The sequence below is a fragment of the Molothrus aeneus genome, chromosome 2, assembly GCF_037042795.1.
Source record: "Molothrus aeneus isolate 106 chromosome 2, BPBGC_Maene_1.0, whole genome shotgun sequence".
NCBI classification, from domain to species: Eukaryota; Metazoa; Chordata; class Aves; order Passeriformes; family Icteridae; genus Molothrus; species Molothrus aeneus.
Window position 1 is genome coordinate 85,264,597 of NC_089647.1, and position 12,132 is coordinate 85,276,728.

The 12,132-nt window shown below is 36.0% G+C and overlaps 1 protein-coding gene across 1 annotated transcript in view; it reads left to right on the plus strand.

The window, feature by feature from the left end:
• ATP10A (ATPase phospholipid transporting 10A (putative)) overlaps positions 1–12,132 on the plus strand; it is a 110,354-nt gene that overhangs the window by 61,086 nt on the left and 37,136 nt on the right. Inside the window, exons 4-7 of the mRNA XM_066545200.1 lie at positions 5,635–5,741; positions 5,842–5,973; positions 8,324–8,457; positions 10,075–10,327. Coding sequence (XP_066401297.1) covers positions 5,635–5,741; positions 5,842–5,973; positions 8,324–8,457; positions 10,075–10,327 — 626 coding nt within the window. The remainder of the gene's footprint in view (positions 1–5,634; positions 5,742–5,841; positions 5,974–8,323; positions 8,458–10,074; positions 10,328–12,132) is intronic.

A 12,132-nucleotide genomic window follows, 5' to 3' on the forward strand; every position in this document is an offset into this window, starting at 1 on the left:
GAGCCCAGGATACATAATTTCTGCCCAAATTTTAATGATGAGTGTTAAACTGACACTAATTCCATTTCAAATACAATGATTTACCACCCATGTTGATTAGGAGTGATAAGCAGTATTAAATTGTGTAAATGTCACAAGGTAAATTGCTGGAGCTTGGGGAGTTTTTTTATAGTGATGCCATTTACCACCATAGTTACTACTCTCAGATGTCACAGATTGTGTAGGATGTACTGTCAACTGGTGTAAATCAGGACAGTTTCTTTAAACTACATCAAGTTGTAGTGTGGGAAAATGTGTTCCTTTATTTAGCAGCACAAAGCTCTACAGTTCATGTGAAGAAAAAAAGTTTAGTATTAGACATTACTGCATGAGGGTGTGTAATAGAGAGCCTGCTCTACTGTAGACATGCCATTTCCAGATATGGAAATGGAAAGTTTGGCAGCTTTTCTAGTGCACTTTATGTGTGAATCTTAGTCCCCAAAATATTGAGCAGAATACTGTAGAAAGTATGCATGAATTTTTCTTCCATTATATATTTACTTATTTACTCCATGTGGAAAGGGCTGTGGCATGTAAGTTACAGAACCATTTGAATTATATAGAAGAAAACATGGTATTTATTATCTTTTTGATGACTATTGTTTAGTATTGATTATATTTAATCTTCTTTGTATTTTGTAGTTTCACAAATGATGTGAAAATGTTTTGACACAAATTTTGAATCTGGCAGAAAGCATCAGGTGATTTCCAGCTCTCATCAGCTATGTTCCAAGAGATTTACAGCTAAAGGCCCATGGGCCATGAGAATTAGAGAGTGGGGAGCAACCCCTCAACAAATAAACTCTCAGTCCCTTAATTTATCACAGAAGAAGACTTCCCCCCCAACTTTTTAGAGTTCCTTCATTAGTATAATGGAATCAGGAGTCTATTTCAAATAATGCATTAACAAATGAATAGCAATTAACATATCTAAATTGAAACATGGCATTGTCATGTCAAACTCAGATCTTAATTCTTGTTCAAAATTTTACTGGTAGCTGCTGCTTGAAATAATGGATCAAATAGCTACCAGCCAATAATAGCTCAACTGAAATGATACCAAAATATTAAATAGGAATCCCGTGAAATAATAGACTTTGAACCGATTCGTATGTAAAAGCTGTGCTGAAACATTATTACCAAATTTTCCTAGACATTTTGACTACTTAGTAGGTTTCCAGTTTTGATTCAGATTTTTTTTTACTGTATCAAATGTGGTCTTTGGTTTTAATGTCTGTGCTGACAAATCTTTCAGGAAATAGAAATATTTTTGTGTGTGTATGCTGTAAACATGTAAAAAATTCTGTTCCCCACAGTTTTCCTGAAACAAAATCACTATAGGTAGCCAATGTAGCAGAGGCAGGCCAGGATAAAAGGAGAAATTATAATGAAGAAAAAAAAACCTGCAAAATGCATTGAGATGGGCCTAGCCCTATCCTGTATCTGAAAAAGTGTACATGCACATCACTGCAGCTGAATTCTTCAGATGCATTGGCAGAATCTGCATTGAACACACTTGGGGTGTGCAGATGCACAGGCAGACTACCAGTTCTATTCAGGTGCTTGCTTTAATTCTCTGTTACAGTTTCTGCACCCCCAAATAACCCAAGCACATCCACTCACTTTTATGTCCCCTATAAACATATTCTCTGTAAGAGGAATAGAACAAAACCTAACATGCCCCCTGCCCATATGTGTCTAGCCAGATTATGTACAGTATGCATGGCAAACATTCAAAAATCCAATTCCAGGTTCCAAAAATAGAAATATTTGCTTTAAAATCTTGTTTGTACCTTTTTGTGTATATATGGGCAAGGGAAAAAGAGAACTTGTAATTGGGAATCCGACTTTTCAGCTTTTTGAAAATAATAATTTTATTCTTAGACAAGAATGTAAAATTTTATCTGATCATACCAAAATAAGTATAGCTTGGAATTGTAAGAAGAAGAAGAAGGCTATGAATACATGTGTGTATTTCTATTTCAAAGGTTGTCATAATGTAACAAAACCAAATTAATAGGAAACCATGTTACAACTTTTCTAAGAAAAAACAAATATAAATCTATAGTGATGTCTCTTTAATGTGCTATAGTAACAGATCCAATCCTGGAATAAAAGCCCAAAGCAACCTAGACTAATTTGCATCAATTGAGAGTCAGGAAGTTTCTGACTGTTAATGTTAACTGATATCATGTTTAAGATTGTTGAATATTTTCTTTGGGAGTGTCAAGCCTTGGAAAGTAATGCCAGCTGTACCATTTCATTTGTAAGACACTTGCTAAACCAAAATTTGAAAGAAAATACTCTCTTTTGAATACAGTTATCATTGGTTACCTTGTTATTTAATGCTGGTAGACACATAAGTTAACAAGTAAGTTAACAAGACACATAAGTAACAAGTTGAAACTGTTAGAAAGCTGAATAGAAACAACAGAAAGCTGAAGTGAGCTAATTTTTGCATTGCTGTATTAAACCAGAGGCTTACTTCTGTCTAAAGACTTTCAGAGTACTGTAACATAATAGTAGTTAACTGCAAATTATCTGCCCACTTCTCCTAATTTGTGGTGCATTTGTATTTTAGATGTGAAGATACCACATTTTTGCAGTGTCATCCATGTGAGAAATTGCAGAGAAAAAGAGCATTGCACCCACACTTGCCAGTGCGTTTCCTCACGGCTTAGCCTTTGCATTCCAAGCATCTGAGTGGCTTCAGCCAGACACTGTTCTAAAGAATGACAGAGAAAATTTTCCTTCTTTGCCTGTAACTGGCCAGAATCCAGAAAGGGGAAAACAGACTCTTCAGCCTTTTTAGCAGGTTTGAGGTTTATAACTCTCCAGGGCTAGAAATAGGAACTATGCTGTCTCTCAAACCAAAGTTTACAATTGGCAGGTTTGTTATCAAAGTGAGCAGTTTTATCTAACTCTAGTTTTCATTATTTTTTAATCCAGACCTTCATGTCTGCAATTTTTCCTTCCTTTTATCATCAGTGCCCAACTGTTTTATGTGTACGTTGTGATACTGAGTCACTGGGAGTGATTGTAGACAAGAGGCAAATGATGAGTTTCCTCCAGCCTCTGCTGGCTTCTTTCTTCCAGCTTTTGATTTCATCCATATTTTCTAAAGGTCTGGTGAGCAACAGTTGAGTTCTCTGACTTCATTTGGATATGGAAAAGTAAAAAGCAGTACCAAATGCATGTAAGGATGAGATGTGCTAAGAAGGCTCAGCCTGTGGGTGAGGGCAGTAGATTGGGGTTTTAACACCTACAGGTTAACATCAGATGTTGCAGAATTGTTTTGGAGTTGTTTTGTAAGCTAAGATAGTAAGAACAAATATATCATTTTATAGAACAAATATACAAGTAATTGTATATGAAGTTTGCCATGTGCAATATACCTTGCACAGTCCACTGTTACTGTGAAGGGTAAAAAACTAACAAAGCTTATAAAACTATAAGCCAGAGCAAGTACCAGTTAAGAAGGTTTATCTCTGCAAAGTCTCATTTATTAACAGGAATCATAACTGTCATTTGGAGATTTTATTGGAAATTCAAACATTTTCATGATTTATAAGAAAGCCTAATGCAGAATTTAGCCTTAAAAATCAGAGGAATTACAGAATCCTGGTAGCAGTGTAATTTTGACAGTATGGAATCATTAAGAAATTATTTCCCATAGTTCAAGCACAGACAAATTGACACCTACTGACATTCTGCCAGAGGGATGTTGGGCAGCCCCCCAGCTGATACTGCTTTGGCAAAAGGTGAGACAGTGGGTTAAGGAGGTTTGCTGGAAAGAACAGAAGTAAAAGCTCTGTTCTTCTGTCTGAGACTGGCAGGGAGGATGGGCTGAGCAGGGAAGTTGTCTCCTGACTAAAAAACCACCTTTGACTTTCGTGTCAGAATTGCAAATTTGGTGTTATCCACTTCTTTCTTTCTCTGTTTCTGGCCTCTAGTCAAATGTTATCAGTGTGGCTGCTACCTCAGTAGTCAAACCCAATGCTTCTTCTCCATCCCTGCAGAGAAAGGCTAAGCATACTTGTTGAAGCACCAATACTTTCAATATATATGTATATATTTTGTGCAAAGGCTGGGTATAATATATTGTGCTGAACTAAAAAAGGCTGTATATGTGTGTGTATATACACACAGGTGCATTCTGCTCACTAAAAGCATTGACTGTTGAGGTTACGTAGCATAACCAGCATTACAGAATATTCTGCAAGTAGTCCTACTAGACTGGGACAAGTACAGAGAACTCACCAATGTGAAGCTTTTCTTCTTACAAATCTCAGTATATTTGGTGTAGTTCCTAGGCCTGAGATCCTAGAAGTATATACTTCAATTACAATTTTGGTCCTCATTTAGGAAAAGAGATGAACCTAACAGGGAAATGCATGTATATATAACCCAGATGTGAAGGCTTAGAAAATAGGAAGCAAATGAAAAGAACTCCACCTTTACATAAAAAGGACAATTTTAAGCCAGTTTGCAGATTTCAGGGGACAGAGGATTTTAAGTGCTCAAATCCATGTAGACATAAGATTTGGTGTTCCAGCAGCACAATGTTAATTTTAGTGTAGCATATTGAAAGTGATGGTTTTGATGGTCTGAAAGTGAGGGCAACATTTAAACAATCCAGACTTGCTTTAGTCTTCTGTGAGGCATTGGGGTACTTCAGCTGATAAAATGAAATTTTATTCATTTGAAATCAGCTTTAAATTATTATTTGATTTGTCTTTTTTTCATAGTAAAAATTCTAAATTTTAATTACTATTTCTTTTTTTAGCATTTCCCTGTTAATTCTCATAAGGCTATTTTCTGTATTTCTCTGTCAGCTGAAATTCCAGGCAGTCCATGCCCAGCAGATAATAAGTTGTAGTAGAAATGTGACTTCATTCCATTTTTCTCCTGTGTTTTGGTGTTAGTCAACAAGAATCCTCAGGGTGCAGGCCATTCTTAGATAGTTGGTGAGACAGTTCTGAAAATAATTTCTCTTGTTCTCACTAATACATGGAATAAAAACACAGAATACTTTTCCTTTTCTTTTCACTGAACTGATGTGTCTTATCCCTGGCACATCTTCCTTGGTATCACTACTTGTGAAGCACAGTCATTTCCCAATTTCACCATATTACTTTCTAGGATTTCTTTAGTAAGCACATGTGAATAGTGGGTTAATTCTATCCAGTACACAGCTGCTTTGAGGTGGACTGGATTAACTGTGATTGCTCAGTCAGTTTACACATGCACAGGAAGTCCAGTGCCTTTTCCAAGCATTAGCTAGGCTGCACACATGCTGTCGATTTGGCCTACATATCTCTAGTGAGCATTTGTCCAGGACATTTGTATATCCAACAGCAACTGGTGCTGCTCCAGCTGGGCTGATGCATGTCAGGGATCCTTGGGTAAGTAATCTCCGTTTTCAAAATCCAACAGAGAACCTTCCCAGGAGGAGGATCCAATGAAATATTTTGCCATCAAATTGAAAAACTTCTTAAACACTGAAGATCTTGGGTTTGTTATATTACAAGTATGATGTAACAAGCTTAATGTTTTGACATGCTGTATTTTGTTCTGTTTTTAAATTCTCTTTAGTATTCATAAAAGTGGAAAAAAGGATGGACTGTTCAAAGAGAATCTTTTGTTACGTGGATGTACTGTTAGAAACACAGAAGAAGTTGCAGGAATAGTAATCTATGCAGGTAAGAGCTGCTTTTCTGTCTTACAGGCATACCACCTGTTTATAGCTATAAAATAATAGCCAAGTTCCATATGACATGTTTGGTGCAATTCTTTCTGCAGGGCATGAGACCAAAGCCTTGTTAAATAATAATGGACCACGTTACAAGCGCAGTAAATTGGAAAGGCAGATGAATGCCGATGTCCTTTGGTGTGTCCTCATACTTCTAATCATGTGTCTGTTTTCTGCCATTGGTAAGTGCTCTTCACTAGTAGAAAAACTGCTATTTAAGTTAAATATTACACTGTCTTGGGATTCATGCACGCAGCTTTATCAAAAAACATACATCTGCCAACACATAAAATCCATAAAGCTGTCTCCATACTTATTTTTGTCAAAAATTAAAATGTCTTGATACACAACCTGATCTGAATACCTTCTTAATCTCAATAAAATATATGCTATTAGTACCAGAGATCTGAAGGCTTAGATTATACTACCCTTGATAGCATCCAAAAATGTCAAGCCCAAAAAAGCCCCCAGTTTATATGTAGTCCCCTCAAAATTACAGGTGGTAGAGTGTAACTTGTCATTAATCAGGCAATAGAGTAATTTATGAGCAGAGAGTAAACAAAATCAGCACGGTGGTATTCCCCAGTACTACTTATTAAATTGAGAGCACAGTGCACAACATGGACTCACTGTCCCTAAGGCTGCAGTCATAATGTAGAAGAAATAAGCAAAAGTCTGCATAAATCCAAGCAGAATACTCTCTAAACTTCTGGGAGTGTTTAAGGAAATGCTGCAGTTCAGGTTATGTCTCCTCAGGCCTTTTTTCTGTTCATTTGTGAGAAAGAATTACGTTTTACATTTGGCACAAAAAAAAATTATATACAGCATGTGAATTCCATTTCCTTAATATTTGTGTTCTGTAATGTTTGCATGTGAGTCATATGGCATAAACACCAGAATGTTTCTTAACAACCATGGTGTAGTTTAATAACAATCTTATGCCACTTTAATATATCTCTTTGTGCCTTTTTCCAGGTATTGTTAAGTGCTTAAAGATGAGTATTTCCAGTTGTGAACCAGCCAGCTTATTTGTTTCCACTGAGTTCATGACACACTTTGGTAGTGTTTCAGTGTTGGGGAGCCCAGTCCTCAGGGCTGCAGTGTCGTGGTGAGGCTTCATGGCAGGGCGCTACTGCCTGCAGCTGTCCCCCCTGCCAGTGCCCTCTGTGCGCTGTCCCCAGAGCAGCAGCAGCGGCTGCTCCCTCTGAGTGGCTTCAGCCTCCCCCAGAGGTGGCACTCAGTAGGTGACAAGTGCGCCTTCCCTTCTGTCCCGTCTGCTACAAGCCTGGAAGCCGCCAGCAGAGGGCCAGAGCAAACTGCTCGAGGTGCTGACAGCCACAAACAGCTGGAAAGAAATTTTCTCGGGCCCTTTGAGTTGCCTCGTGCTTTGTAGAAATGAGGCCATTTGCGCACCTTCTGTCAATGAAGTATAACTGGAGATATGACACTTAATTATTTCGAAAATATAAGGACATTTATAAAACAAACCTTAATGTAGATCATTCTCAGTGTGGACCTTTCTATTTTTGCTCTCGAGAATAAAAATATATACATCGATAAAGACATCATGTGTGTGATCTCATATTGGTAGTATAGAGACAAAATAATGTGCTCACTTACGTGTTTTTATTTTTCAAGCACTCAGTACTGGGTTTATCCATCAATATGTAAAGGATCTTGTCAAAGGATAATTTACAGAAGATTACTGTTAAAGTAGACATTTGTCCTTTATTTCTGATTTTCAGAATCAGAATAATTTTTACTATAGTGATAGTTTAAATGCTTTTTGTTGCAGAAGAATTCTTCTTTGTTTTTACGCCTAAAAATCATTAGGCATACCATTTTAGGGATTTTAGGATTTTAAATCTTAGTGCTATACTTAAAAAGGCAATGTTCTATCTCTAGCAAGAATGTAATTTTCCCAAAACAATAAAAATTTTATATTTATTTAGCTATCAGCACAGTCAATTAAAAAAAAAAAACAAAACAACATTTTGAGCAAGACCTATAATTTCTTTTGCTCTTCATTCCTCAGCTTCCATGCTATTGACTCTGTCGATACTGTTATTTCATTAGCTCTGTGCATGTGGTGGATATAATTTACACAGTAAAATTAAAGTTTCTTCTAAATCTAGTTTACTGATAGCTGACTGGTACATATATCTAGTCCAGTCAGTTTTTTCCTTTTAACACACAGCATATCAATGAAATAGATCATTTTCTGAAGAAGTTTAGTTTTCTTTGGTGATGACAGAAACAGTCTAAACTACTAATTTAGACTCGCCAGCTCACTTTATTTAGATAAAGTTATGACAAATTAGTCTTGCATGGCTTGAGGACAGCCAAAGCCCTTTCTCAAATCCCAAATCCCAAGGCAGAAAAACCCATGGGTTTGGGGCATTTTTCAGAAGTCATGCAGAATATTTGAAAACAAAGAACAATTTCCCACATAACTCTTAAGAACAAAGTCATACCAGAAGCTTTTTTTCTTGGAGTTGATTTTCTTTTTTCTCTCTTCCAATTTTTATGCAGGTCACGGACTATGGGTATGGCAATATGGTGAGAAGAAGAAACCAATTTTTGATGTTCCAGGGCCCGATGGCAAATATTTGTCACCTGTTTTAGCTTCAGTGTATTTATTTCTGACAATGATCATAGTGTTCCAGGTAATCAAGTTGCACATGCTGTCACCTCTCTTCCTAGTTGGCTGCAATAAAGTTACATATGTGCAATATATGTAGTACTTATTTCACCACTAAGGCATGTAAGAAGCTAATCAAGCACTAGATAAATAAATATATATGTCCATAAATAAAAAGATCCCAGAGGGTTGTAATCAGTACTGGGTCTATTTGGAGGCCTGTCACTATTGATGTCCCCCAAGGTTCAACACTGGGCCCAGTGTTGTTTAACTTACTCACCAATAACTTGTATGAAGGACAGATGCCTCCTCAGCAAGTTCACTGTCACCAAGCTGGGAGGAGTGGCCAGTACCCCAGAGGGCTGTGCAGCCCTTCAGAAGAACCTTGGCAGGTTGGAGAGATGCTCAGAGGAGCACTGCCTGAAATTCAACAAAGGCAAGTGCAGGGTTCTGCACCTGGGGAGGAACAACCCCATGAACCAGAAAACAAGCTTTGCTCTTCCTATCTACCTACTGTAGAACAGCACCTCAAAGACTGAGGATGCCACTTTGGGTACAATGTTCTGCTATGAAAATAGATTTTATACTTTTTAACAGGTTTTCAGATATATTTCTCTTAGCAAAATAGTATGTCAGCCAGGTAACAAACTATGTTAAAAGTTTCTTGGTCCTGAGGAGAAACATGTTGAATGGAGAGGTGTTTAATTTCAGAGAAGTAAAAGAACCTCATGTCACTGAGATATATGGAAGTTTGCCAAGTGAGACACTGGAGGAGGTTGCTTTACTGGAGGCAGCAACTTGTTTATAAAAGGGAATGAAAAAGGCTGTAAAAATAATTTTTACCCTGAGGGATTGGGTTATGATACTGGTTAAGAAAATTCACCGCTGATTTCTTTAAACACCTACATTTCACTGTAGTTTTTGTTTAAATGACCACATTCACCACCCACAGCCATGCTATAATTTCTCCCACGTATCTAATTCAGAAAACTAAACAATGTATGCAGTCAGGAATTTCTATCCTGAAAATAAATCTGCAGAGACAAACTCATGGACAAATTATATATTTTTTGTAGTTTTGACAATCCTCAAGAAACAGTTGAAAATCTTTTCATCTCTCCTTCTTCAGCACTTATAAAATGTGATCTTCATTCAAATAACTTGCAGTACAAAAGTCAAGGCCAAAGATATTGTTCCTATGGAGAGATTAACATTTCTCATTTTGTTTCTTGTATTCCTGCAAAGTGAATTTGTAAACAGTCTATTTATGCAGAACAATTTTATTCAATCCTTTCACATCTACAGTATTCTGATTGCATGGTCTGATTTGGGTTGGTTTTTTTTTTCTTTTCCTTTCCCACCTAGTTTAAAGCTCAGTTTATTAACCTAAGAAATAGTTGCTTCTGTCCATGTTTTGATAATCAGTTTTCTAGACATAATAATGCATTCCAGCTCTACAATTCACCATAGGTTTTCCTCATCTAACACAGTAAATAAACTCTTTAAACATGATAATAACCTTAGAATAAATGTTTAAAGTACATAGCCTCTTTATGTTCCTGTCTAGTACCAAATTAATTAGCTTTAATAATTGTGTTCTTGCTTCTGTTTTCTCCTAATTCTTTCCTTTTGTGTACTCTAGGTTCTGATTCCAATTTCTTTGTATGTATCTATTGAAATAGTTAAAATCTGCCAAGTATACTTTATTCATCAAGATAAAGATTTATATGATGAAGAAACAGACTCTCAGCTGCAGTGCCGAGCTTTAAATATCACAGAAGACTTGGGGCAGGTGCAGTTTATCTTTTCAGACAAGACTGGGACACTGACAGAAAACAAGATGGTTTTCCGAAGATGTACTGTTTCTGGAATAGAGTATTCCCATGATGATAACGGTGAGCTCATGGTCACGTTTTCTATCTAACAGTTGTACTTTGAGCAACCTGAATTAGTCATAAAAGTTGCTGTAATCTTAAATCAAAAAGGAAAACAAAAGAAATTTAGCAGCTATTGTCAGATCAGTGTAATTCGATGGCTATGTTCAGCTAGCAATGACAATCTTACCAGAGTGTTCTGTAATATCTACAGTATGTTGTCAAGGCATTTAAAGCTTCTGGCTTTAGCTCCTGATGTAATAAAGCACTTGAGTGCATGGCTGATGCAAGAAAATTGAATGGTGCTGCTGGTATTCTTCTTTGGTGTATTTGAAGTATACAGTATAAAATAATGATTTTAAGCATACAGCCAGATGAGTGCAGATTAGTGTCTGATTGAATCCCTGCAATGAGATTATCCTTTTGTACTGAGAAATAAATGCAAAGATAGCAGTTTTCATAATAACAAGAAACATAATTGGATAGAATTGCATATTTTATTTACTTTTGTCAGATTCTTTTCAGTGTTCCTGTGTGAAAAGTGTGTGTGTTAGGTATGCTTGCTCTATGAGCACTGCAGTGGAGAGAATATCCACATTCAAGTATCAGCCTCTTAAAACAGTAAAAGATTACTATTTTTCACAAGGCAATGTGAGAACTATCATCCCTGTGTTATTTCTTCATCCTTTTAAAATTATGATTTCCTATTTTACAATGTTTGTAGTTTGTGTTATTTTTCTCTAACATACAATCATTATCATTTTTGAAAGAACAGATCTTAACTCTTCAAATCATATTCTGTATGCAGGAAAATATTGACAACTACAATATTCTTCTTTGCAAAAAATAAGTTTCTTATTCTACACAACACATAAAGATCTCTGATTAGGAAGTTTTCTCAAAGAACACTACAGAATTTCAGCTTACAAATAAGATACAGAATAAGATAAAGAATCAAAATAGACTGGGAACTCTAAAACATGCTTTAGAAAGATGACACAATCTTAAACAGAAAAAAATATTTTGAGGTAGTGGATTGTTCTGGTTTTTTTTCTCCTACTTTAAAGCAGTACTGAGACCTTACATTTAAGGCACTTTTTTTTTTTCAAGAAGCTAGACCTTTGGGTAGTGTTATGAGTGTTATGGAAAGGACTGAGGGACAACCTGTGACTTTCTACCTCTGTACAGTAGGTAAGAAAGAGAAAAGAATTAGAGAATGTTACTGGATTACTAAATCTGCTTATGACACTCTTGATAATTCATTCCCTTTTGCTTCTTCTCTTCCATTGATTGTTTGCTTGTTTATACTAATTTCATAGTGTATTCTGTTCCTCTCAAGAATGATATTATTGCCAATTAAAACAGTTCAGAAAAGGTATTTTTATGAGCTTGGTATCATCTGATGATATGTCAGCTGAACTCAGGCCCTTGAGTGTTGAATGTTCAGATCTTTTTTCTTCAGATGTAGTGAATTTAACAGAAATCTATGTTTGTGCACGCTTTCCTCTTATGATTTCATATTACAATATAAAAGTTAAAGAAAACAGAGTGAATGTCACTACAAACAAAAGTTTCAGATACATAAACGTATTGATTTTTTCAGTCCTTCTTTTCACCTATGGCTTTGTTTGGGCTTCATTGTAACTCCAGTCAGTATAAAATTTCTGACAAATATAATTTTTAAATTGACACAGAATATTTACACAGCATTTTATTCTTTTGTTGTTTTCCCTGTAAGGAAAATAGGTCTTTCTCTATAATTCTTTATATAAATTGTGATAATTTCTATTTATTTTGTACTCTATAATCAGTATAAATACCACAAT